General features: G+C 37.8%; 1 protein-coding gene across 6 annotated transcripts in view; it reads right to left on the minus strand.

Annotated features, from left to right (window-relative positions):
- The window catches only part of FAM184B (family with sequence similarity 184 member B), a 55,739-nt gene that overhangs the window by 15,695 nt on the left and 17,504 nt on the right, over positions 1-22,540 (minus strand). For 4 of the 6 annotated variants that reach the window (XM_064449198.1, XM_064449200.1, XM_064449201.1 and 1 more), the window contains exons 3-4: positions 11,475-12,239; positions 5,333-5,443 (exon numbers count right to left, since the gene is read on the minus strand). In XM_064449198.1, coding sequence (XP_064305268.1) covers positions 5,333-5,443; positions 11,475-12,239 — 876 coding nt within the window. Of the gene's footprint in view, positions 1-5,332; positions 5,444-11,474; positions 12,240-12,523; positions 12,632-22,540 lie in introns of those variants that run through there. The other 2 variants (XM_064449199.1, XM_064449202.1) reach the window with 2 other exon arrangements.

Consider the following 22,540-nt stretch of genomic DNA (forward strand, 5'->3'; position numbering starts at 1 on the left):
TACACTCCAAGAACAGGCAGATGCCAGAAACACTTGCCAAGCACACCTTTGTTTCCAGAGCTGCTGCTTTTTTTTTTTTTTTTTGAATAAGTGGCAAATCATATGATTTAACAAAATGGGCAGTTTGGCTTCTGGTTACAGGTAAAACACTTACTTTGTCTTAATGTCTATTGAACTCAAGACAATGTTTTCCTATATACAGAAAAGAAACACTTAAGGTTTTAGTACTGCAGTTCTTTATAAAACCAACCTTTGATGTGAAACACTTAATGCTGTACAGTCCCCTGCATCAGCTGATGTGATTTGCATTACCATTACTACACTTAAGCAAGCATTTTTTTCTGGGCTTCCTGAAAGGAAGCCAGTGAGTAAAAAAGATGTGCCAGAAGAGTAGGCTGTTTATTTTCCAATAGAAAAATTTGAAACAGGAAATATGTCACTTGGAATATTTCTTTTGCAAATTAAATATTCATCTAGGCGGGGAAGATGAAAGGAGGTGTATATAAACTTTGGCAGTGGTCACAACTTTATTAACCTTCCAGACTCTCTTCATAGATAATTACTGGTTCAAAGCATTGCTAGTATGAAACAAAATCATACTAACTAGAAATAGGCTAAGCAGTAAATTGGTAGCAACGGAGAACAAAATAGTAAGAAATCAGATGGAAAAGTATTTCTAAAAACATTATTTTTCCGTGATTTAGGGGAAAAAGACCTACACAAATACATCAGGGATACAAACAGACTTTTCTCATGAAACCTGCTACTTCTAATATATCAGAGGTTAAGAAACAAACCTTTCCATCCCATCAGGTTTCCTCCTCCTGTCTTTGAATTAAAAGAACTTTCAAATCCACCAATGCAAATCCTTCTCTGGAATATTTTGCAGTGCCCAGGCATTTTATTGTGTTTCGTTACTTCATAACAGATAGCCAGACCCTCAATTTGTAAAACTGGTAAAGCAACATTTAAGCCAATGAAACTATGCCAACTCACATCCATCCAGAATCTCTTTGGCTCCTTTTACTATTAACAGACCAGCGACATTCTTTTATAATGCCTTCCTGCTGCAAAACAAAGGCTCATTAAAAAACCATACCTCTAATACCACTATTCATTCACTTTTATCCACCCTAATTGCATAAATTCATCTTAAAGATGCAACTACTACCTACCTGCAGTATAAACTCTAGGCAGCAGTATATTTCTAGGCTCTGTTGAATTCTTTTCAAATTTCAGGATTATGTTTGTACTTGCCCTTTCTTATGACAGCTGATTTTGCCTCCCACTGTCCTCCAAGTAAAAAAGAAATGAACAACTATTGCTAAAAGATGACAGATAAGTTTTGAAATATTTCAAAAGTCTTTCAAGTTTCATTCTTTTCTAAACATAATTACTGTCCTTCTCCTGGGAAGGATGGATTTATTCTTTTGAAGAAGTACCTCTCAGGCTTTGATAGCCCATGGGCAAAAATACTGGGCAAGTATAAGGCTGTCCATGTCATCACAGTTGGCTCCCCCGTTTGACTTCTGCTTTATTTTGATTCACCGTGCTTGCAAGCACTATTAATACTTGAAGTCTATCTTATGTCTGCTCTCCCCTTTTTTTATTTATTGTACATAAGAAATGTGAAATCTCAAAGGCAAGATCTAAAGTTGGAATCAGAGAGAATATTTTGACTTCCTGTATCTTTTAAGTAGAAAGATCCAAGCTTCTCAATGCATTGCTAGGGAATGAATTTATATAAAAGACTTAAAACTGCTTTTTGATGTATTATAAGTCACCACAATTGAGAATTTGTTCAGAGTTAAAATCAGGCACCCAAATGCTACAGGGTTTTACTCATACTATGATGTTATTACATCAAAACAGTAACATGGTATAAGTAACAAAATAATGAAATTATATTTTACTGTTGTCTTTAGGCTTATTTCACAGTTACTTCGGTTAAGTTCACAGTTAACTGTCTTCCTAAACTTATGGCAATCCCTAACCAGAGGGACAGGTGTGAACACACTAGGCACATTTCTACTGCTGCTCTTTGGTGGTACCTACAAGATCTCCATCAAGGCTTTGGGCATTGCTGTGCTAGCCTTGTTCAAAGTTATACCATGACAAGGTGGATGCCTGCACTTCTATTCTATGTACCTTCTAATTCCAGAATAGCCCCTTTAACACATTGAAGAGATCATGTGGTGCAAAAGCAAGGAACTGGACGACTCCTAATGAATTAGCATTTGACTCAAAATCTCACATCCTTCTTTCCAAAGGACCAAATAGGCGTGAATCTGAATTCCTGATCCAGAAAAATCTTAGTAATGCAGAAATACTGTATTTCTGTGTATGTATATGTAATACATAAAAGTGCATCCCCAGAGAGATGGAATTATGATGATACTGTCGACTCTGCATAGTGTTCTAGCTATGTCAGCCCAACCAAAAACATGCCTTATGCAGCCAAGGAAGCTATTTTTAGATCTGAAATTGTATCCAGGTTAGAACTGGATTAGTAACAGCACATTGCCTAACCTTTGAGGCGGAAGCTCTGGGCTGAGCCATTGCAAAGGCTCCCAGATGGGAATCATGCCCTCAGTGAAACATAACGTTGTATAGTAAGTGGTGGTTTCTTGGCTGTGAATATTCACATATTTATGTAAGGAAAGTATTGTAAGTTGAAATTACTTCCCTTCTGTGGCAATACGGCCAAGTAATTGGTTCAGAAAGTAACTTCTAGAGTACCAAAAAAAAAAAAAAAAACAAAAAAGCAAAATTTCTCTCCAGAGGGAGCATTTCCTCCCTTTTGGGAGCATCATTAGATTCTAAGGTATTTTTCTGCCCTGAATGTGTGACTTCAGGGGAAGTAATTTGATGACCCACTGCCTCACTTTTTCCATTTACAAATTGTGAACAATAATTCCTTCATATCACAATCCTTTTGATTTCTTTGAGACCTTTCAGTGGAATATACCACCTGCATGAATATACACAAGAGAACAAGATCAGACAGCATGCCACTACTCCTCCCTTCCATCTCTTCCCCTCACACCTCAAACCAGTATAACTTTCAGGCATTAGCTAGGGATGCCAGAATATCATGGTAAATTTTCAGCTTTGAGTGAACTAAGATATTTTTGTAGAAATATGTACATTTAGGGGAATTTGGAAAAGAATAAAGACAGCTGATTTTCTGAGAACCCATATTTTGCATTAGGTGCAAAGAAGTCATGCTATATAGGTCAGCACAGGTTGGACTGACCTGAAATTCTCTCAGAGAAGAACCTGCAGAAAATGTGTAATGAAACTTTTTCATGGTTTTTGTTAAATCCTAAAACCAGGATTTAGCCAGAACTTTAAGAACAGTAAGAACTACACTTAAATTCTGTATTCTAAGACTGAGAAATGGATAGAATGCCAGAATCCAACTGTGATACCAGAATGTACAAAACTGTTTTACAGAAGAAATGAAAGGGAAGAGACCGTGTTGCACTCAGAACTAGTACAGCTAGTACAGCATGAATGGGAGAAAAAGCAGGTGTTACACAGTAAATGATAACATGTGCCCTGACTGCTGGAACATGCTGCACCAAGCAGGAGTAATGGCATATGGGAAAGTGGAAGCAGGTAGGAGAGGAGGGCCAGCTTCTTGCTTAGCCCCCGATGAGCCTATTTGTCCTTTTTCTGTCTTTGAACACTCAAAAAGAACTTACTATGGCCACTCAGAGTAAAAATGCCAGCTGAGAAAGATCTAGGTCTTCAACTTTCGTGGAGCTGTTTCCTTGCAAGCTCCCACTGAACTTGCTGGAAGTGAAACTGGTTAGGATCAGTGAAGATATAAAGCAATGGAAATTATAAACAGTCACTTAGAACAACAGGGGCTATTTGTAATTCAGTAGTTCCACAGTGTGAGCTACCTAATTCCTGTTGCTTATAACTTTTCTTGAACTAGACTGAAGAAGTTTTCAATATTTGGGAATATCCTCATTTTTCTTAATAAATTCTTGGAGCCTCAAAACCTGGATTGGCAGGAAAAAAAACCAAAGAAATGGATGACAAATTCTCATGGTGAAAATGTGTCCACTCATCCATAATCTCCCAGAATGGACCATCACAAATCATTTCATTATTCTTCTGAAAAAGGTACGAAATGCAATGATATATTGGGGTAGAAAAATAAATGCAGCACTGAGCATCATCAGAACTTTTCACTAGGACACTGATTTTAGTTCTGTTAAAGCAGTTGCTTTATAGCTTATCCATGAGATGGAAGTATTGAAATGTTCACAGGCAAAAACTTTACATCATCACACTGAAGAAAAGGAAATACCCTGTATGTAATATTTTAAAGCAGATAGCATTTGCCAAAAAGAACTGAACAACACAAAAGGGGAGCCTGAGAGGGAGAAAAATATATATTCACAGTTGTCAGAAATTTTAAAGGTGAACTCTTTACCAGGGCAAATAATTGCCTTGTAGGGGTTCTGCTTTTGTTTTGGCAGAAAATGATTTATCCAACCTGTTAAGGCTTTTCAAATAATGACACTTTCCTGTATAAATATTTTGGCAGATATACTAATCCAGAAAATTTGCATCACTTGGCCTGCAACTGACTATACATTACAGCTGTTTCAGGTGGATAATCTAATACTAACACATCTCAGGTATTTATTTGCAGATTAATTCATGTCCACAGATTTGCATTATGATGTAGGTGTAACCGGAGTGGGGAACAGTACATAAGCTACGACAGCTTCAAAGCTACTTTGGGGTCACAGTGCTTTCTCTACTTCATTCTTGATCTTGAGAATGTAGAGAGATGCATACCTAGCTATTAATATCTACTAAATTACTGCACATTCCAATCTGCTTCAGTTACCACCCTTACCATCAAGCAGGCAGAACAGAAACAATCTATTTGACTTTTTTCCATTCAATTCTCTTGCTCAGGGGAACAAGCAAGCAGGCCTTTTTATGTCTATACACACACTCAAAAAAAAAAAATCAGAAAGTCAACAAGAGCTGTAAAGAAGATTCTGATCTCACTTAGCCCTATGTACAGATGAGCAGAGTCACCATCCAACCTTCATACAGCCAAACTCCTTACCAAAGAGCCTTAATATATCTCCAAAGAGTGATATATGAAATTTATCAAAATTCTCAAAATCTTCATAGATATTCAGGAGCAGTACTTTTTGTTATTTCTATCTAGAGTCCTTGCATATTTTCTTGAATGACAGTCACACAAACTATGAATAAAATCTAATGAAGAATCTCTCAAGTGAGGAGGAAAACGGAGAGCCCTTTTATTACTGAGCTACAGGTATGCCCTGTTTACCTCAAGTGAAGAGTTTTGAAGTTTCCCAGTTAGGACTTCTTTCTCTTTCTCTAGTTGCTTTAGCCCACACTCAGATTTTCTTTTAAATTCCTCTAGCTGTGCCTGGAGCTCCTAAAGTTAAAAAAAAAAACAACACAAAAGAGCATGCAATAGCTGGTACAAAACATGCAGCATGAGAGAGAACATTTCTTCTGCATTAACCTCGACAATACAGCAGTTTACACAGTAACACATGGTACTGTTTACACAATAATACATACTACTGTCTTTTAATGTCACTCATGTATTATTCAAAGAAGTATTAACAGTTTGGTTTGGCTCTTTCTAATACTAGTGTTAGACAATACAGCTCACTTAATCCTCATCTACTGAAAGTTTCCCTGAGGTGGAAAACCGTACAGAGCATGAAGAGTCAGACTGTTTTGCCTTGAGCAGTGTTAATGTTCAAAAATAATTTCGTACGCAAGACTCACCTACAAGATCTGAAAAACCATAAATATACATTGACCGTATAAAAAACCAGATGACTAGCTAATGGACAATTAGTGGAAAAAAGAATCAAAGGAGGCACTATCTTATAGTATCCATAAAGAAAATCCCAGTGAGGAAGTAAAAATAAAATAAAATATTGAAGACTATATTATCACCTTATTGCTGGAAATAGTTTTTGAAAAATCAGTGATAATACCACCTGCAAGACAGTGACCAAGACCTTGTAGCAATCACTGGTAGCAAACGCAAGCAATCATTTATTGTAGAAAAACTGAAAGTGCAACTTCCAGAAATGTCCTGAAGTGATATATATTACAAGCTTATTAGTGTGCTTGCTCTTCCTTTTTGTGCCAATTTGCTGACTCAAAAAAATATTCTACCATATTTTCAGACACCACAAATGGAGGAAATAGAGGAAAAAAATAGCAATTTAACACCTCCCCCATCCTGTACAGCCTTTTCTCAATGCCACCCTGCACCATTTTTATAATACAATGACTTAAGAATTCAAGATAACAGAAAAAGTACCTAAAAATTAAGGAAGTGATAATCATTGGGAGGGTGGCATGATATTAGGAAACAGGAGGACAGGTGATAGTGACGTATTCCTTGCAACTCATAATGAAATAAAAGAGAATACATTAGCATTTCACAGTTTAAAAACAGGATAAATGTTAGGTAGCAATTAAAGGATGGAAATAAACACAGAGACATGAATATTGCAAGGGAGAAATTAACTTTAGTTTTGCCTGTAAGAAAAGGAGGATATAATGGTCTTTTTGATGAAAACCTGAAGATCAGGTGTTTGCAGCATTCCCACTGCAACTCTGCCAACTGAATTCCTTCTCTAGATCTTAATTTTCCTATCCACAAAATAGATACAATACTTCTCGAACAGCTGTTACGGTTCCTTAATCGCACCAGAGGATATAAATAGCATTAGGGATCAAAAATACTGTCATTCAGCTAGGTTTTACTAACTCAAGATTTTTCTGATTTAATGAATATCAGTCTCTAAGAAGAGATGGTTATGAGCAATAATATTTACTACCTATAAGCAATAAATGCCCACTATTATGCCTTTTTTACTAAAGTATAAAGTGTGTGATATTTAAGTTTGATCTGAGTCATATGAAGAGCTTCAGCCTTGCATTATTTTAAGAATACCTGTACGAACTTATTCACATAAAAGAATACACTACATAAAAGGCAAAGGCCTTTTAACTGTGTACCTTAAAGAACTACATCTTCACATACTGATCAAATGTGAGCACTTTCAAAACCAGATAAAATAATTTACTTACACAGGTTCCTTTTTGAGAAATGAGATGCATAAATGTATAAACCTCAGCAGTTTCATAGGAAGAAATGAATTCTTCTGACAAGCACTTAACATAATTCCTACTCTCCAAAATCTAGAAGGTACTATGAAGCTCAACATTTAGTGATAGGAGCTACATGCTTCTTATGACTTCAGAACCTGTCAGCAAGTGGTTTGATTATTCTCAAGTCAGAAAGTCAGAAAGTTGATGATTCTGAAGTCAGAAAGGCATAGCAGCATTAAAACTGGGACAAATGGTACAAGTACATTCTTAGCACCAAGAAGGGTCTAAAGAACACTTGAACAGTAGTCTGATTGTCCAATGGTACCAACTGCTCTAACAAATTTTTTTTTTGTCAGATTATGTCTGACAAACACACAAGTACATAAGGAGACAGAAACTAAATTCCTCCTTAGTTTATGCCCAGTTTTGGCAAACCACTTGGGTATGCACTAGGCTGTAAGCTTCACCGAGCATTAAAGCATGCGCTTAAAACTAAGCACGTGTTTCAAGGTTTTCCTCCATTTGAATAGATTTCAGCTCACATTTAGGTTCCTACTGCACAGAAACATTACAGATCGCAAATTTCCTCAAGCCAAAGGATTCAGCCACAGACAGCAGGTCTCATGAAAGTGAAATTCTCTGCAGTATCTCTTAAGCCAATTGCTGCTAATGCACACCGACAACAAAAGTTACAGCTCAGCCACTTAAAACATGTTGAGAAAAGGTATTGCTCAAGTAACCTGTCTGGATCCAGATGATGAGCACTCTTTCTGACTAAAGTTAAATAAGGACATATATATGCATGTATTTGTTTGTAACTAGTCATCATGTCATTGGTAACAGCTGCACTCTGAACCCATTTACCAACACTTTGCAGAATTGAATCCTCTGCCTAAACAAAGCAAACTTGTGATTAAATCAATGTATTTGAGTATTTCACAGCAGCAATCCATGGAAATTTAAGTCACAAATTGGAATACACCTACAATACATTTTTCTTCAGGAGGGACCTTATATTAATCACTCCAACTGTCACTTGCAAAGCATGCAAGGTTAAGTGTTTCTAAGAAGGCAGTTTACCACATCAAGGATAAATTCACCTTCCTGCCTCTGGAGCTTTTCACAGAAAAACATCAGCTTGACTTGGTTTTTTTCCTTTTTTTTTTTTTTTTCCCTCAGTAAGACCAAAGAGAGAAAATCCTTGCATTTAATGTTAATTCAAAGTGCCTCCAGAAAGGACAATTCAAATGATGTCACTGTGACCAATAAGATTAAAACCAGACGAATTAGAGCATCTATAAATAGAAGAACATTCCTACCTTCTGCATTTTTTTTCTTTCAACTTCCACGAAATTTTAGCCTGGCTTGATTTCCTTTGTATGCTTCATTACAAGCTCTACCAGCCCTTTTAATGGCTACTCCTTCAGACAAATCTTTTCCTTATGGGACTGATGCTTGCCTTTACAAAGCACGTTTTCTCTGTCTTTTATTCATACTCTCTTTTTAAATAGCTACAGTTTCCATAGTCTATAAAACACACTAGCTAAATAAAATGACAAAGCCAGGGTAAAATTCTGGGGTCACAGGAGTCTATTCATCGGGAATATGCTATTTAGGTGGATATACCCCACCAAAAAATACTGGCTTTGTTAGTTAACAATGTGTAACTGTCATGATTCAGGGCTGTATGCCTCTTCTGCAGCCTAGGGATGGGGTTTTTTTGCTGTTCTGGTTTGAGTTTGGGTGCATGACTCACTTCTAACCATGCAGGCTTCCTCAAGGACAACCTTAGCTCTGTGAAAAAGCACAAAGGACAATTTGGTTTTTGTTATGTCTCTGATGACAGGTCTAATTTTCCAGAATGCTAGCATAACAATATTCTAGGAGAAATAAAAAAATATAGAAAAGATTCAGGGCCGGACAATTGTTTCAGGGGAGACATTGTGCAGAAGGAAATCTCAGGATACATACATTCCTGATTGTACTGAGGTTATTTGTGGTATTATTTCTGCATAGCTTTTCAGAAGAACTCTTTTCTATATTAAAAAAAAAATAATCAGTATTCCAACGTGACTTCAACAGAGCAAGTCTGCCTTTGAACTTGTTCTCTTTAAGATTTTGGTTACAGCGGAAGATGAACACTCTGCCCTGGTCTAGCTCAAGGACGCCAGTTGTTTCTTTGCTGTCATTGCAGCAACTTATGTACTGCAGGTTGTGAACACGAGTCAGTGTTCCACTGGATGAGCTCAGAGATCTGTGAATCTTACAGAACTGACTGCTGTAGAATAACCCAAAAGCCATTATTCTTAATGGAAAAATGATGTTGATTTCAGTATTTTCAGCATGCCATGCCTTTGAAGCATGCCATTTGAGAGCAAACCACCTGTTCAAGCTCTTGCGCATCTTCAGAGCCACTCTTGTTCTCGCTCTGTTTGGCAGAAGTCGTTTGCTGCAGCTGTGTTATTTGATGTTTCCGTTCATCTACTTATTAATAGCTTTGCTTTGGGAATTCAATATAGTTTCCATATCTTCTGTGGTATCAAAATTTCCATTTCAAATAGCATAACTAACTTGTGGAATTTCCAATCTGAGTGACTACTAACAAGGGAAATACTTCAGAATGACATTAATGAGCATCTTACCTGCTTTTTCACGATTTCCTTCTCTTGAAGTGTATTTCTCTCTTTGACTGCACTTAGATCTCCCTCCACTTTTTTCACTATACCTTTTGATTCCAGAATTTCTTGCTGTGTTCCCTTAAGCTACACTTCCAAATCCTAAAATATGCATAACATTACTTCTACGTTTATTACATATGTTCATTTTTTGTCATCTGAAATAAATGCTCATTTTCTCTCTTAGCGCAGTTCCATGATATAAATCTTTCACCTACAGAGCGGGTTTAAATGCATTTTTTTGCTGTTCCACACCCTTAAACTGTCTCTGCTGCCAGAATATTTGCAATGTGAAGCCATTGAGATAAACCATTTTGAGTTTATCTGCCTCTCTACCTTTCATTATATCCTTTCCACTTTTCTGCAGAAAACAGAGGTTGTTCTGCTACAGACCTACACACTGAGAGAATGGCATCTGAATAATGTTGGGGAAGGTGTATTCAATTCACCCTCTGATCTTGTGAAACAAAAAGGCAGCGACTGTATTGCAGGCTGAACTCCCTCCAAGAGAATCCTCAAAGAAGAGGCCCAGAACTCTGCACCATCAACAAAATGATACTGACAGGCAAGATGCAAGGGCAGATGGTGAAGAAGGTCAGAGTTGTCTTGGAGGAACACAGTTGACTGGGGTGACCCTGCTCTCTACAGGATTCCAGGATTCTCTGACTCTAAAGAAGATAAATCTTCTTTCCCACCAGGAAACAATTATTGTTATTCTGACATGCTCCAAGTCTAGACCTTCAAGGTGTTTTCTTATCTAATATGCAAGATTGCTATCATAGGGCTGGGGACAAGTCTGATGGCTGAGTTTATGTGATGGGAGGGACCAACTGTATTAGAAGGAAGTGGAACTGTTGAGCACAGAGCATGGCTGGGTGCTTCAGCATCAGTCCAGTTCATCAGTGTCTCTCCCACACCCTGACCTTATATACCAAATGCAGCTGGTTGGCAGATTGCCCATGATGTGCCAACCTCTGAAACTGCATCTGACATGTGATGCAATTAAGCAGAAAGGGGCTGCAGAGCTGTGCTGCCAATGTATGAGATATACACCAGCTAAGGTAGACAGGCAAAGTGGGAGGTGAGAACTAATGGTGAAAGTCTCACAGCTCAGCACATAAAACTTCACCAGTGTAAAGGACACTTCTTTAAATGTCACTTGGTACAAGGCACTGTTGCAAGCGTCATACAATCAAAGCACTTGATTCCTAACCTGCCAGCTCAGGTCTCATATCTAACCCTGTTCATGCACTGAGCTATTGGCAACTAGAAGGAAAACAGAAAATGTACTCTGTAAATACTCATTGCTAGCATTAGTGCCTGCTTGCTGTTCTCTTCATATTTCTGGGCAGGAAAGGAAAAGTTCTATTCAGTCAACAGATAAATTTTACCTCTCTGCTCCCTCAGGAAATACAGAGTCTGGTGTTCAAAGAGTTCTCCTAATGAGTCACTAATCATCTTAACTCTTTCTTTAAAACTCTCAGCATTATAACCCTCCTATTTCTCTTCTAAGCCTCTAAAACTACTTTAGTGCTTACAAAGCATTTGACTCAATATGATAGTTAAAAGACCCCTCCTCCTCCCAATCTTGAAGAATTAATAATATGCACTTTTATAGGCAGAGATAGGGATCACAGTCTCATACTCTACCTGTATTCTCTCCTTCAGCTTCTGGGAATGCTTCTTCCTCTCATTTATCTTCTGGCTTTTCTCCTCCAGGTCTGCCTCCAGCTTCTTTACCTGCTGCAGCAAAAACCCCTCCTCAGCCTCTGAGCTCTTCCTTTGCTCCACTTCTCTTTGCTGACAATTTTTCTTTGCTTCTATCATAGATTGCTGCATAGCATTTTTCAAATCCTCTTTTTCTCTCTCATAAGAGGCTTGCAGTTTGCTTGTTTTCTGAGTATATTCTTCAGCTGCTCTCTCATTCACACTCTTTGGGTTTTCCATCTCACTTAGTAGAGTTTGTCCTTCCACAGTGTATTTTTCATCTAAAATTACTTTTTTATCTAAATTTGCTCTCCTGGATGCTTTGCACTCATTTAGCAGTCCATCAGGCTCCTGATTTAAATGTAGAAGCTTGTTTTCAAAGTCTGCATTGGTATCTACCATGCCTGTAGAAAGGGTCATCTCTGCTTGTTTCACTTCCGTTCCCGGCTCCTTCTTTTCCACCTGCTTCTTGCACAATGTTAACTCTGCCAAGGCTTCTTCCTTTAGTCTCTTGTGTTGTTCTACTGCAAGTTCAAGGGCCTGAATACGTTTTCTCAGCAATTTTTCTTCTTCAGCTTTGCTTTTACACTGGAGAATTGTTTCCCTTGTCTCAGCAAGAATGTGCTGAATTTCTTCTTCATGAGCGTCTCTCAGAGCCTGTATACTAGCCTCATGTTCATCATTCTTAGTGTTCAGGGCATATATCACCTATAGAACAAGAAAAATATTAGGAAATTAAAGTATCTGGTAAATGGAAGTAATGAATTTCGTTACTATGTTTATCAAGATGTTAAATGCTAAAAGTTAAATGCCACTGCTTAATCTTTTTTTGGTTGTGTTTTATTTCTTTGTGGGTTTTTTTTTTTTTTTTAAATTAGGAACATTAAGGACAATTATTAACTGATACAGGGAATGAAATAGGGCCCCTTCTTTAGCTAATGGACTCCTTAATTGTAGTCCAGTCCCCCTAGCCTTCAGCACAGGAAGACTACCTGCCATGTTGCCTTTAGCATTAGCAAGTGCTGGGGACTAGTATTAGCAGATTTGTAGAGTGAAGCCTGAAGTCCTGACATCCAGTTCGTGTGGACCAATCTCAGTCTGTGATGTAAATGAAAGGAAAGTTAGTAAGGAGGACTAAATTTTGCACTCTTGACTCAAACTAAAACACCACTGAAGATGCATTCCTGGAAGCAGCATACCTGGCAAGTTAGCTTGGTCAGCATTTCAAGATAGGTATTACTCAACTGCAAGCACCTTTTGGCTTGATTCTGAGAAGTGTCTGGGAAAAGGGTTTTTCTCCCTCACTTCAGTAACAGCTATGATTATCAGAAATCAGATTTTAGGAGTTTCAAGTAAGCCTCTGATGACAATAAGCAATTTTTTCAAATAATTGATTTAAACGTTTTGATGTTCTATTTTCTCCTACAAAATACAGAATAATTCTCATGACCATAAGACAAATTTTTATTCCAAGCAGGCTTCATCTGTTACCCATGACATAACACCAAAGGCCTTTCACAAAGCTGTTGTACAAGCACGCTACTACTGTTTTGACAAGAAATGCTTTTAGAAGCTCACAGGAGACTGAAATGAAGAATTCAGAGTCAAAACTGGTAAATGTACATATTAAGCTTACATCACAGTTATATATAATTGCAAAACATAGTAACTGCCTTCAAAAGACACATGCTTGTCTTTTCAGGCCCCTATTAGGACACAAGGGGTCTAATTCAGTTTCTACTAGGCATAGTTATCTAACTTAAAGGGAACAACACATTATGTATTAACATATGTGTGGAGGTTTTCCACTTGGTTGGTTGGGGTCTTTTTTTAGAGGGAACTTATTACTCTACAAAGCAAGGTTTGGAATTTGTATATACATTATGACATATTTTCAGCCTGGCCTGAGCCCACAGATGTTAACTGAAACATTCCTAGATGATATTTGAGAAAATAAGTGTCTTAAGTACATAAATAAATACAGAAGCAAGGTCACGCATAATTCTTTAATTATACTAGAATTTTGGTCCCGTAATCTTCAATATTTCCTCAGGGAAAGCCTCAACTGAGAGACCAATAGGTGTCTTGACCACAGGATGTCACAAGTCTGTATTCTGTGTTGTATAAGCCCTGAGGATGTCTCCAGAATTATTGAATTTGCTTAGCTATATCTAACCATTGTTTGTGCTACCTGTATATGAATAACATTGAATTTCAGTCATCCATAAATGAAAGCAAACACAAATACCCTTTAAAAGAAGGGTAGACATGGTGCTTGAGGATATGGTTTAGTGGTAGACTTGGCAGTGATATGGACTCGTCGATCTTAAGGGTTTTTTCCAACCTTAACAATTCTATGATTCGATGAAATACATCTTGCATGTAGTCAACCTCCTCCCTGGCAGTAACTAAGTACAGAAATATTAGAAAGTCACAAATGCAAAACATGGTCTGGATACATTTCTGGATAAAAAAAGTGATAAAAGAGAGTAACAGCATCATATTCCAGAAGACAGACAAGAAGCCATTGTCTACATTTAGACATGTATATTTTTGGGCCCTAGATTACATGCTGTTAATTTTCTCTTATTTTTAATGATTTTTCCTTTGAAACAGAAATAGTTGCAGAATACCAAGCAGATTCCTTCTCCTCACTAACTAAAATTGTTCTATGAATCTTTCTTAACTGTTCAGGAGAAGACATAAAAACTACAAGGAAAAGATTAATTTTGCCCACAGGTTTAGAATAACCAGTAATTAGTTTGGGCAATTCTTCAATTAGCAAGGTCAGATGTTGATGATCACATTTCTGTGTTTCATTCCACCAGCAAAATAAATGAATGTCCAGCCTTTGTGACTCAAAGACTTCCACTCTTAATGATTAATTTATCTAGTAAAGCAGCACTGCCTGTCTCATATTATGTTGTGTTCAGGCTGACGGTGGAGTTTGGGTTCCTCTAAAGTCTCTCTTCATCAGAGAGACTTCCCAAATTCCACTGAGCATTAGACCGTCACCAACATCTTAAATGAGTTATTTGAAAGAACGGAAGAAACTGGCCTCCCTCCTTTATCTATTATTCCTACACTTCTGTTCAATAGTGGCTAGAAGCACAATGAAGAATTTTGACTTGAAAATGCATGCCTTTAAATTTAATCTTCAAGCTTGAGTGCTGAAACAGATTCCTCAGTATCTTAACCTTCTTAAGAGATTTAATTTTTAGAGGGCTGCTGCTCTGTCCTTTATGAAATTCAAGCCCCTTCCACATGCCTTTCACTCCCTACTGAATATAGCTACTACATTCCTATTCCAGATACCTCATTTAAGAGACTGGAGTTAAGTGACATGAATCTGGGACTTTATGTGCTGGAAGGAAAAATACTGAAAAAGTATTTCAGCATCTGTACTTTGCGAGTGTACATACTGTTGGCTAATGCAGTATAAACCTCTTAACAGTTGTGTTGATAAACAGCTTTTTTAAAGCAGCTCTAAAATTGATCAGTTTGACAATACAGACAGAATTGCGCACAAATTAAGAGTGTGCTACATTACTCTCTGAGTTACTAGCATAATACCAATGCCTACTGCCTCCTTACAGTTCTCCAAAACTGAATGTGTTGGGAAACATTGTACTGATTTTACAGCAACTGAGAGTTGTATGACAGGTTGGTAATAACACTCTTGCACACATACACTTGAACATTAACAGTGTGGTGAATATGAATACATCTTACTAATCCTATTTTATCCTCCAAATGCTGTAAAACTGAATGGCATTTCCCTTCTCCTTTTCTTTATGGTAATGTAAAATAACAAAAAAGAAAACAGTCAACTGAACATCATCAGTGAAGACAAAGCTAAAGCATTCAAACCAAAAAAGACAAAGACACTTCTGTCTCCCTATAGTAGTGTTAAAGACTACTCTTGTAAGAACCTGACTTTCATAATGAAAAAATTGGTTCTAGCAGGTTGCTTTATTAGCTGGATAAGAAGTGAGACAATTTGGTATGGAAGGTGAGGAGTGAGGATAAGAAGAACCAAAGAAGGGAAAGATCATAGTGTTCTTCCTTCAGGCCCAAGCTAGGGGGCACAAATCCTTCCTGATGGAGAAAGGGCTACAAGAAAAAAAAAAGAAACACAAGAATGAGAAAAGGCCTTGGAGGGGGTTGCCAAACAGGGTACTGCTGGCAGCACACTAAACAAAGCAGGGAAGGAGACAAATTTTGATTGCTAATTAGTTTGCTAGAGGCTTACTGAGGCCAGGTGACCACATCATCTCCTTTCCACTAGCAGCAGTAGTATCTTATCCTCACTAGCAGGTAAATTTGTTTCTATAAGTTCTGTCTCGTCTGCTTCCCAAGCAAACTAGAGCAGAGTGAGGTATCTAAACATGTCAGCCTTAAAAGGGTCTCTTTTAAAGCAAAGGACAGAGACATTATTAAAAGTAAGCTCAGTTATTGAAAGAAAAGGCTGTGTATCCCTCAGCCTCCAATGTCACTGTAACTATACAGATTAGAAAATAAAGCCAACTCCCACGATTTATTACCTATTACTCTAATAAGTATCTTTTGTTCTTTCTAACAATGAATAAGGAAGAATGTCTTTTAAATAAGGTACAGACCTAGGCTATGATTAGCTACAGTGCTGATCCAATTTTACACCAATGCTAATTTAAACTGAATGATACTGTTTTAACATGATCAGGGACCTAATGAACTGAGTCTCATACCTCTCCTTACATCCTCTGTGGCTTCCTGAAAGCCCAATAATAATTTCATGTATCCAAATAGTTGCAGCAAAAGTTGATAACATTACCCATTTATGTGGGGTACAGCCTTAAAAAAGTTGCACTCCAAACATCCAGAAGTGTTTCAGAACCTAAAATTACAAAAATATCTTTACAATCACATGGAATTTTGTTTATATATTTAAGGTGTTTGGTTTTTTTTAATTTGCCTTATGATTTTTTAGTCTTCCACGTGTGCCTCAAGCACCTTGCAAAACACAAGGTAAAGTAATTTATTTTCCTCTGAAATGAAAGCTCAGCTCCAGCTGAAAGAACATTGCTTTCAAAAGCTGGAGTTGTGGTGAGAAATACCAAAAGTTTCTTTTGTGAGCTTTCAGATTACATAGCATATTACCATCCCATTCATTAGAAAAATGCTATAAAGTACATTTCTTTTTATAAGAAATATATACAGTTCACAGTTCATTTATCCACTCACCGTGACAGTACTTTAAAATTACTTTGAATCAACACAGACCAACATTGTTGACTGTCACTTATAAAACAATAAAAATACCTTATTTCAAGCCTTTTACTGTCAGCAAGTTATTAAAAATATTTTTCCAAAATTTCCCAACCCTCAAACTTCTATCTATCCATACATAGTGGGCACGGATAACAAATTAACAAGTCAGAGATGCAAATTGTTCAGGGCCAATTTATGTTCTATGGACTTCATGAGCTCAAAGTCAGAGCTGAGAACCCAGCTACAGCTCACAGTGCCAGCCTCTTGCTGAAATCAATATGTCTGCTTTTAGCTCTGAAAACTATAACCAGAAACTAATGAGCTTTAAGGATGCAAGTTCTACGAAGTCAGACCAGATGCCCCAGCATCATGCTGCAAACACATGCAACTGACTTGACATAGCCTTAGCTCAAGCTAAGGAAACTCCACCAGCTCTCACCTGCATTTGCCACAACAAACCAAACTGGTTTCCACATATCCTCACACTTCAGAAGAGCTGCATCACTTGTGTCCTGCACCAGAATCAATCCTAATTACTCTACTAAAAAAGACTTTTGCTTCAGGATATTCTCTTCTAGTGCAGGGTCAATCTAAATCCTTTCATCTGTTGCTTCAACCACGTTAATAAAGCCTTTCAGGTCTGGAAGGATGGGAGGGGGGAGCAGCACAGATGTAGCCAATAGCTCTGTATGAAATCCACTTGCATTTAGATGATCTGATGCTTCTTGGGCAGAAGCTCACTGTGCAATGCCTCACCCTCCTCAGTGTCCCACAGTGTCCCCAGTATTTGTGGTTTTCCTTATCTAGAGATACACAGTAGAAGAGGGAAAGTTGATCTTACATTCTTAAAACCCGAACATATTGCCCTTTTCCCTACATGTATCATGTATTACAGTCAGTCCAAATACACGGAGACACTAAAATGTATCAAGAAACTACAAGCATAAAATGTCTACAGGTTTCTAATATCTTTTGTTTGGTATGGGTTTTTTTTTTTTTGCCTCTTTCTGCCTCTCTCTCTGTTTTTTTTTCCCTTTGTGCTGGTTTTGGCTGGGATAGAGTTAATTTTCTTCACAGTAGCTGGTATGGAGCTATCTTTTGGATTTGTGCTGGAAGCAGTATTGATAATACTGAGATGTTTTTGTTACTGCTGAGCAGGGCTTACACAGAGCCAAGGCCTTTTCTGCTTCTCACCCCACCAGCGAGTGGGCTGGGGGTGCACAAGGAGCTGGGAGGAGGCATAGCTGGAACAGCTGACCCCAACTGACCCAAGGGATATCCCATACCATAGGACATCAGCACATAATGCTGGGGGAAGAAGGAGGAAGGGGGGGACATTCAGAGTGATGGCGTTTGTCTTCCCAAGTAACCGTTACGCGTGACGGAGCCCTGCTTTCCTGGGGATGGCTGAGCACCTGCCTGCCCATGGGGAGCAGTGAATGAATTCCTTGTTTTGCTTTGCTTGCACACACAGCTTTTTCTTTACCTATTAAACTGTCTTTATCTCAACCCATGAGTTTTCTCACTTTTACTCTTCCCATTCTCTCCTCATCCCACCTGGGGGGAGTGAGTGAGCGGCTGTGTGGGGATAGGTTGCTGGCTGGGGTTAAACCACAACACCTTTTTAGCGTAAGTTTTATACAAGGAAATCCCACAAACACATTTATTCATTCCCATTTTTTAATTTTTTATTTTTCTGCCTGGTGCATTGCAAGACAGAACACAGAAAACCTTATTTTAGTGGCCTATGTATTGCACTTGATCTCTCAAGTGTGATCAAACAAAGTTATCCCAGGCCTAAATTTTACTAAAAAGACACCCAGCTGTCCCTCATTTGTATTTCATAGTTTCTAATCACTTAAGCAGAATCATTGTCAGGCAACTTAAGTATTAGCAAGTAAAACTATATTGCAAGAATGTTTCCACAAGCAGAGCAGGTGCTAAAAAGGCACCAATACCACATTCCATCAATTTCAGCAAAGCAGAAATACACTGTAGAATTGCAAAAGTTAATTCTAGACAGAAACTCCTCAGCTGGGAAACTCACATGCAGTTTATTACCGAAATGTCTTCTGCAACTGTTCTATAAAATCTACCCAACTTTAATCCCTTCTCTTTACACTGGTCACAAATCCACCTGCTACGACTCTTGTTGTAAGCAGTGTCTCTCCAGCATGTCGAGAAATAGGTCTTTCTAGACAGTCATGGAAATATTAAAGATTCCTTCAGTTCTGACATAGAAATTTTGAGAGAAACTGGTTGTTCTGAAGCACAGCTACCACAGAAGGAGGTCAGAGGAGACCACTAGCAATTACTGCATGGAAACAATGAAAAAAACCCTATGCATTTCATTCTCAGAAGGACGTTTCTTGCATACAAGAGATGGGATTCTTCTCACCTAACATAATTCATTTCATCATTACACACCTAATCTAGGTTAGTCAACAGACAGGTGCCTCCAAAGGACAACATCTCCTTTTCCAATACAGGTGCCTAAATCAGGTAATAGCAGTGAATTGCTTCAGGTGTTTGACTGGTTGTTTTGTTATTGTTTCTTCTGCATACCCAACTTCCCAGCTCTTCCTTCTTCTATAGAGCATAGACAGAGTCCCATAGAGAGGGAGGAGACAAGTTTTAATTCTCAGAAGCTGACACAGATTCATATTCCCGTTTCTCTGTTTTTTGGGATTTCTCTCCATCCTGCACTAATGTCTGTCGTGGTTCAGCCTCAGCTGGCAACTGAACACCACGCAGCCGCTCGCTCACCCCCCCCCCCACCCCTGTGGGATGGGGAAGAGAATCGGACGAGCAAAAGAACTTGTGGGTTGAGATAAGCACAGTTTAATAACTACAATAGAATGATGATGATAAATGATTATGATAATAATGACAGTAAGGTTAATATAATAAAAGGGAAAAGGGAGGAAAGGGAAAACAGGGAACAAAAACGCAGAAACACGAACGATACAACCGCTCACCACCCGCCGACCGACGCTGCCCGTCCCCGAGCCGCGATTGCTCCCTCCCTCCCCCGGCCAGCCCCTCCCAGGTAGCATACTGGGCATGACGTTACATGATATGGAATATCCCTTTGGTCAGTTTGAATCCACTCTCTTAGCTGTGCCCCCTCCCCTCCCGGCTTCTTGTGCACCCAGCAGAGCATGGGAAGCTAGACGTGTCCTTGACTAGTATCAGCGCTGCCCAGCAACAGCCTAAACATCTGTGTGTTATCTCAACAGGTTTTTTCCATGCTAATTTCAAAGCACAGCACTATACCAGCTAGAGTGAAGAATATTAACTCTATCGCAGCTGAAACCATGACACTTCATACTGTCTTCATTTCTATGTACCTGCTTCACGTTGTTTTACCAACACTTTACACACCAAAACAGATATTGGGCATACACATAACATGCACATCTGCTTTGAGGTAGGATTTTGGAAAAATAAACCTTTTTCCAAATGGAATGCAGTTTATTTTGTCTTCCATCTATATTCCTTTTTTATTTCCATCTTGTTTAGGTGTTTATGATTCCCTTTGAATTAGTATCATCTCTTAATTTTAACATGTTTATTTTTACTTCCAGATTATTAATTAATACGTGAAATACTGCAAGCTCTAACCCAGATCCTTGCAGCATCTGCCTCCCTACAATATGATGTTATAAACCTTTTGTTTACAGCTACTGATTCCTGTGGTAACTTATCTGCCAAAACCCTTTTCTACATAACTTTGAAATAATTTTGCAAAACTTAAATATCAAAACCACTTTTGTAGATTTTGTATACAATTAAAAACTAGAATTAATAATACTGCTTAGCATGATATTTACATGAAATATCTCTATTTCTTTGTTCTCCCTGAGGTGAATCAAATTCATCCTGAGCATTTTTATCAGGTTAAACTGTACTCAAATTCTGTCAGCGAGGACCACATTATTTTTCATTAAAAGTAAAATCAGGTAAAATTTCTGTCTATTAAAAGCCACAGAACTAGATGAGGAAAGGCCAAATTGTTTGATTTCAGAGTCCTTTCTGTTCACCTTTTGTAATCTCTGTCTTGGTGGAATTCTTGCATAACTCCTTAAGATCTTAAATATCCCCGTAAATCTTTGGTTTTACAGTCTTGGATGAGTTCAAAGCCATCTTATGAAGCTGTTTCAGTTAGATAACATGCAAGAAATACAAGATTTATTTGACACAAGCCACATTTATATCTATACCTTCTCTCTGTCCATTCTAAGGTCATTGTAGATGAGGTGAATTTTAGTGCAGAAGACACCAAATTCTTGACAACAGAAGGAATAAAAAGGCCTTATTTCCATGTAATTCACTGATAATTTAGCTGTAACTTCTCAAGTGAATTCTCACTTGATTCCTGTTTTCCAAAGTATTTCCTTACTTTAAATACAGTAGAATTTGGAAATCTTGCAAATATAAACTGTAGATCGTTGATTTAATTACAGCCCAGGGTGAAACAGATTTTCCCAACCCAATATATCTTTTTGTGGAGACAAATATTATAATTTATTTAAAACACAATGTTTATTGCAGGTTTTGCCTGAAGTGTAGATCTGTGATAAGCACAGATAAAATGAGGCCTGTTTCTTCCTATTCCAGACTAAAGCATGCAGATTGGATCAAATCCTTACTCCCCTGTAGTTTGCAGGTAAAATTCTGATAGAGGAATTTTTACAGTTCAAAAAGATTTCTTTGTATGTTCTACATACTTTGCTAAATAAGAAATCACCAAACCCCTCAGGTATCCATGAATTAATAATACCAGTTTATACTACTGCAGGCACCAAAATTTAACTTCTTTGCTGCTCTAAGCAAATTCAACAGGGAGAATACATACGAAAGTTTCACAGACCCTCTGCTGCCACTCTGTTAACAAAAGAGTTTTTGCTTTTTTCTTCCTAGTTTTTTTATGTACACACTTTTAAAAAAGAAAAGCATGGTATTTTATGGGCTACAGAAATTTCAGTCCCCTTGTGGTTTTCTCATCCTATTAATAAGCAGTTCATACTCTTTATTTTATGACTAAATATATGACTAAAGTTATGACTAAATATAGTCTCTACTCACAGACAATAGTTCATTTTCAGACTAGAGATCACGAATAGAGTCTCTAGAGCACTATACTAGCAGCTGTCCTACTGAATACATCTATTAAAATTTTGAAAAGTAAAATAACATCAAAAATGATAGTTGACTACAGGAGTTGCAGAAGAGCCTCACAAACACAGGGTTAAAAAGACAAAGATCAGTGTAGATAAGTGTGATATAATGTACTTTAAACGAGCAAATCTAAATTTTCCATACACACTGACAGAATCTGAAATTGCTCAAGGAAGAAATCTTGGAGCTATAAAATACACAATGAAGACAGCAGTCAGACAGCTAGATACAGGACACCTAAGCAACAAATGCAGAACAAATGAAAAAACCTCTCTATATCACAACCATAAGTCTATGATTCACCCAGAGCACTGTATACAGCATGCAGCTATGGTTCCCCCTCCCCCTTAAGCAGAGTCTAATTGAACTGAAAAAAGGTATACTAAAAAGCAACAATAATAACCAATCAGGATAAAAGCTTCTATGCAAGAAGTAACAAAATAAAGTATAACTCTCCAAGTCCAAGAGACACAGCTAAGATGGGAACATGAGATAACTTTGCGAGAGATTAAAATATTGGGATTTAAGTGTTCACTGGTGTGCCATTTGTGTAAACTCGCTATATAGTCCATCAACAG

Source organism: Phalacrocorax carbo, chromosome 4 (assembly GCF_963921805.1).
Source record: "Phalacrocorax carbo chromosome 4, bPhaCar2.1, whole genome shotgun sequence".
NCBI lineage: Eukaryota > Metazoa > Chordata > Aves > Suliformes > Phalacrocoracidae > Phalacrocorax > Phalacrocorax carbo.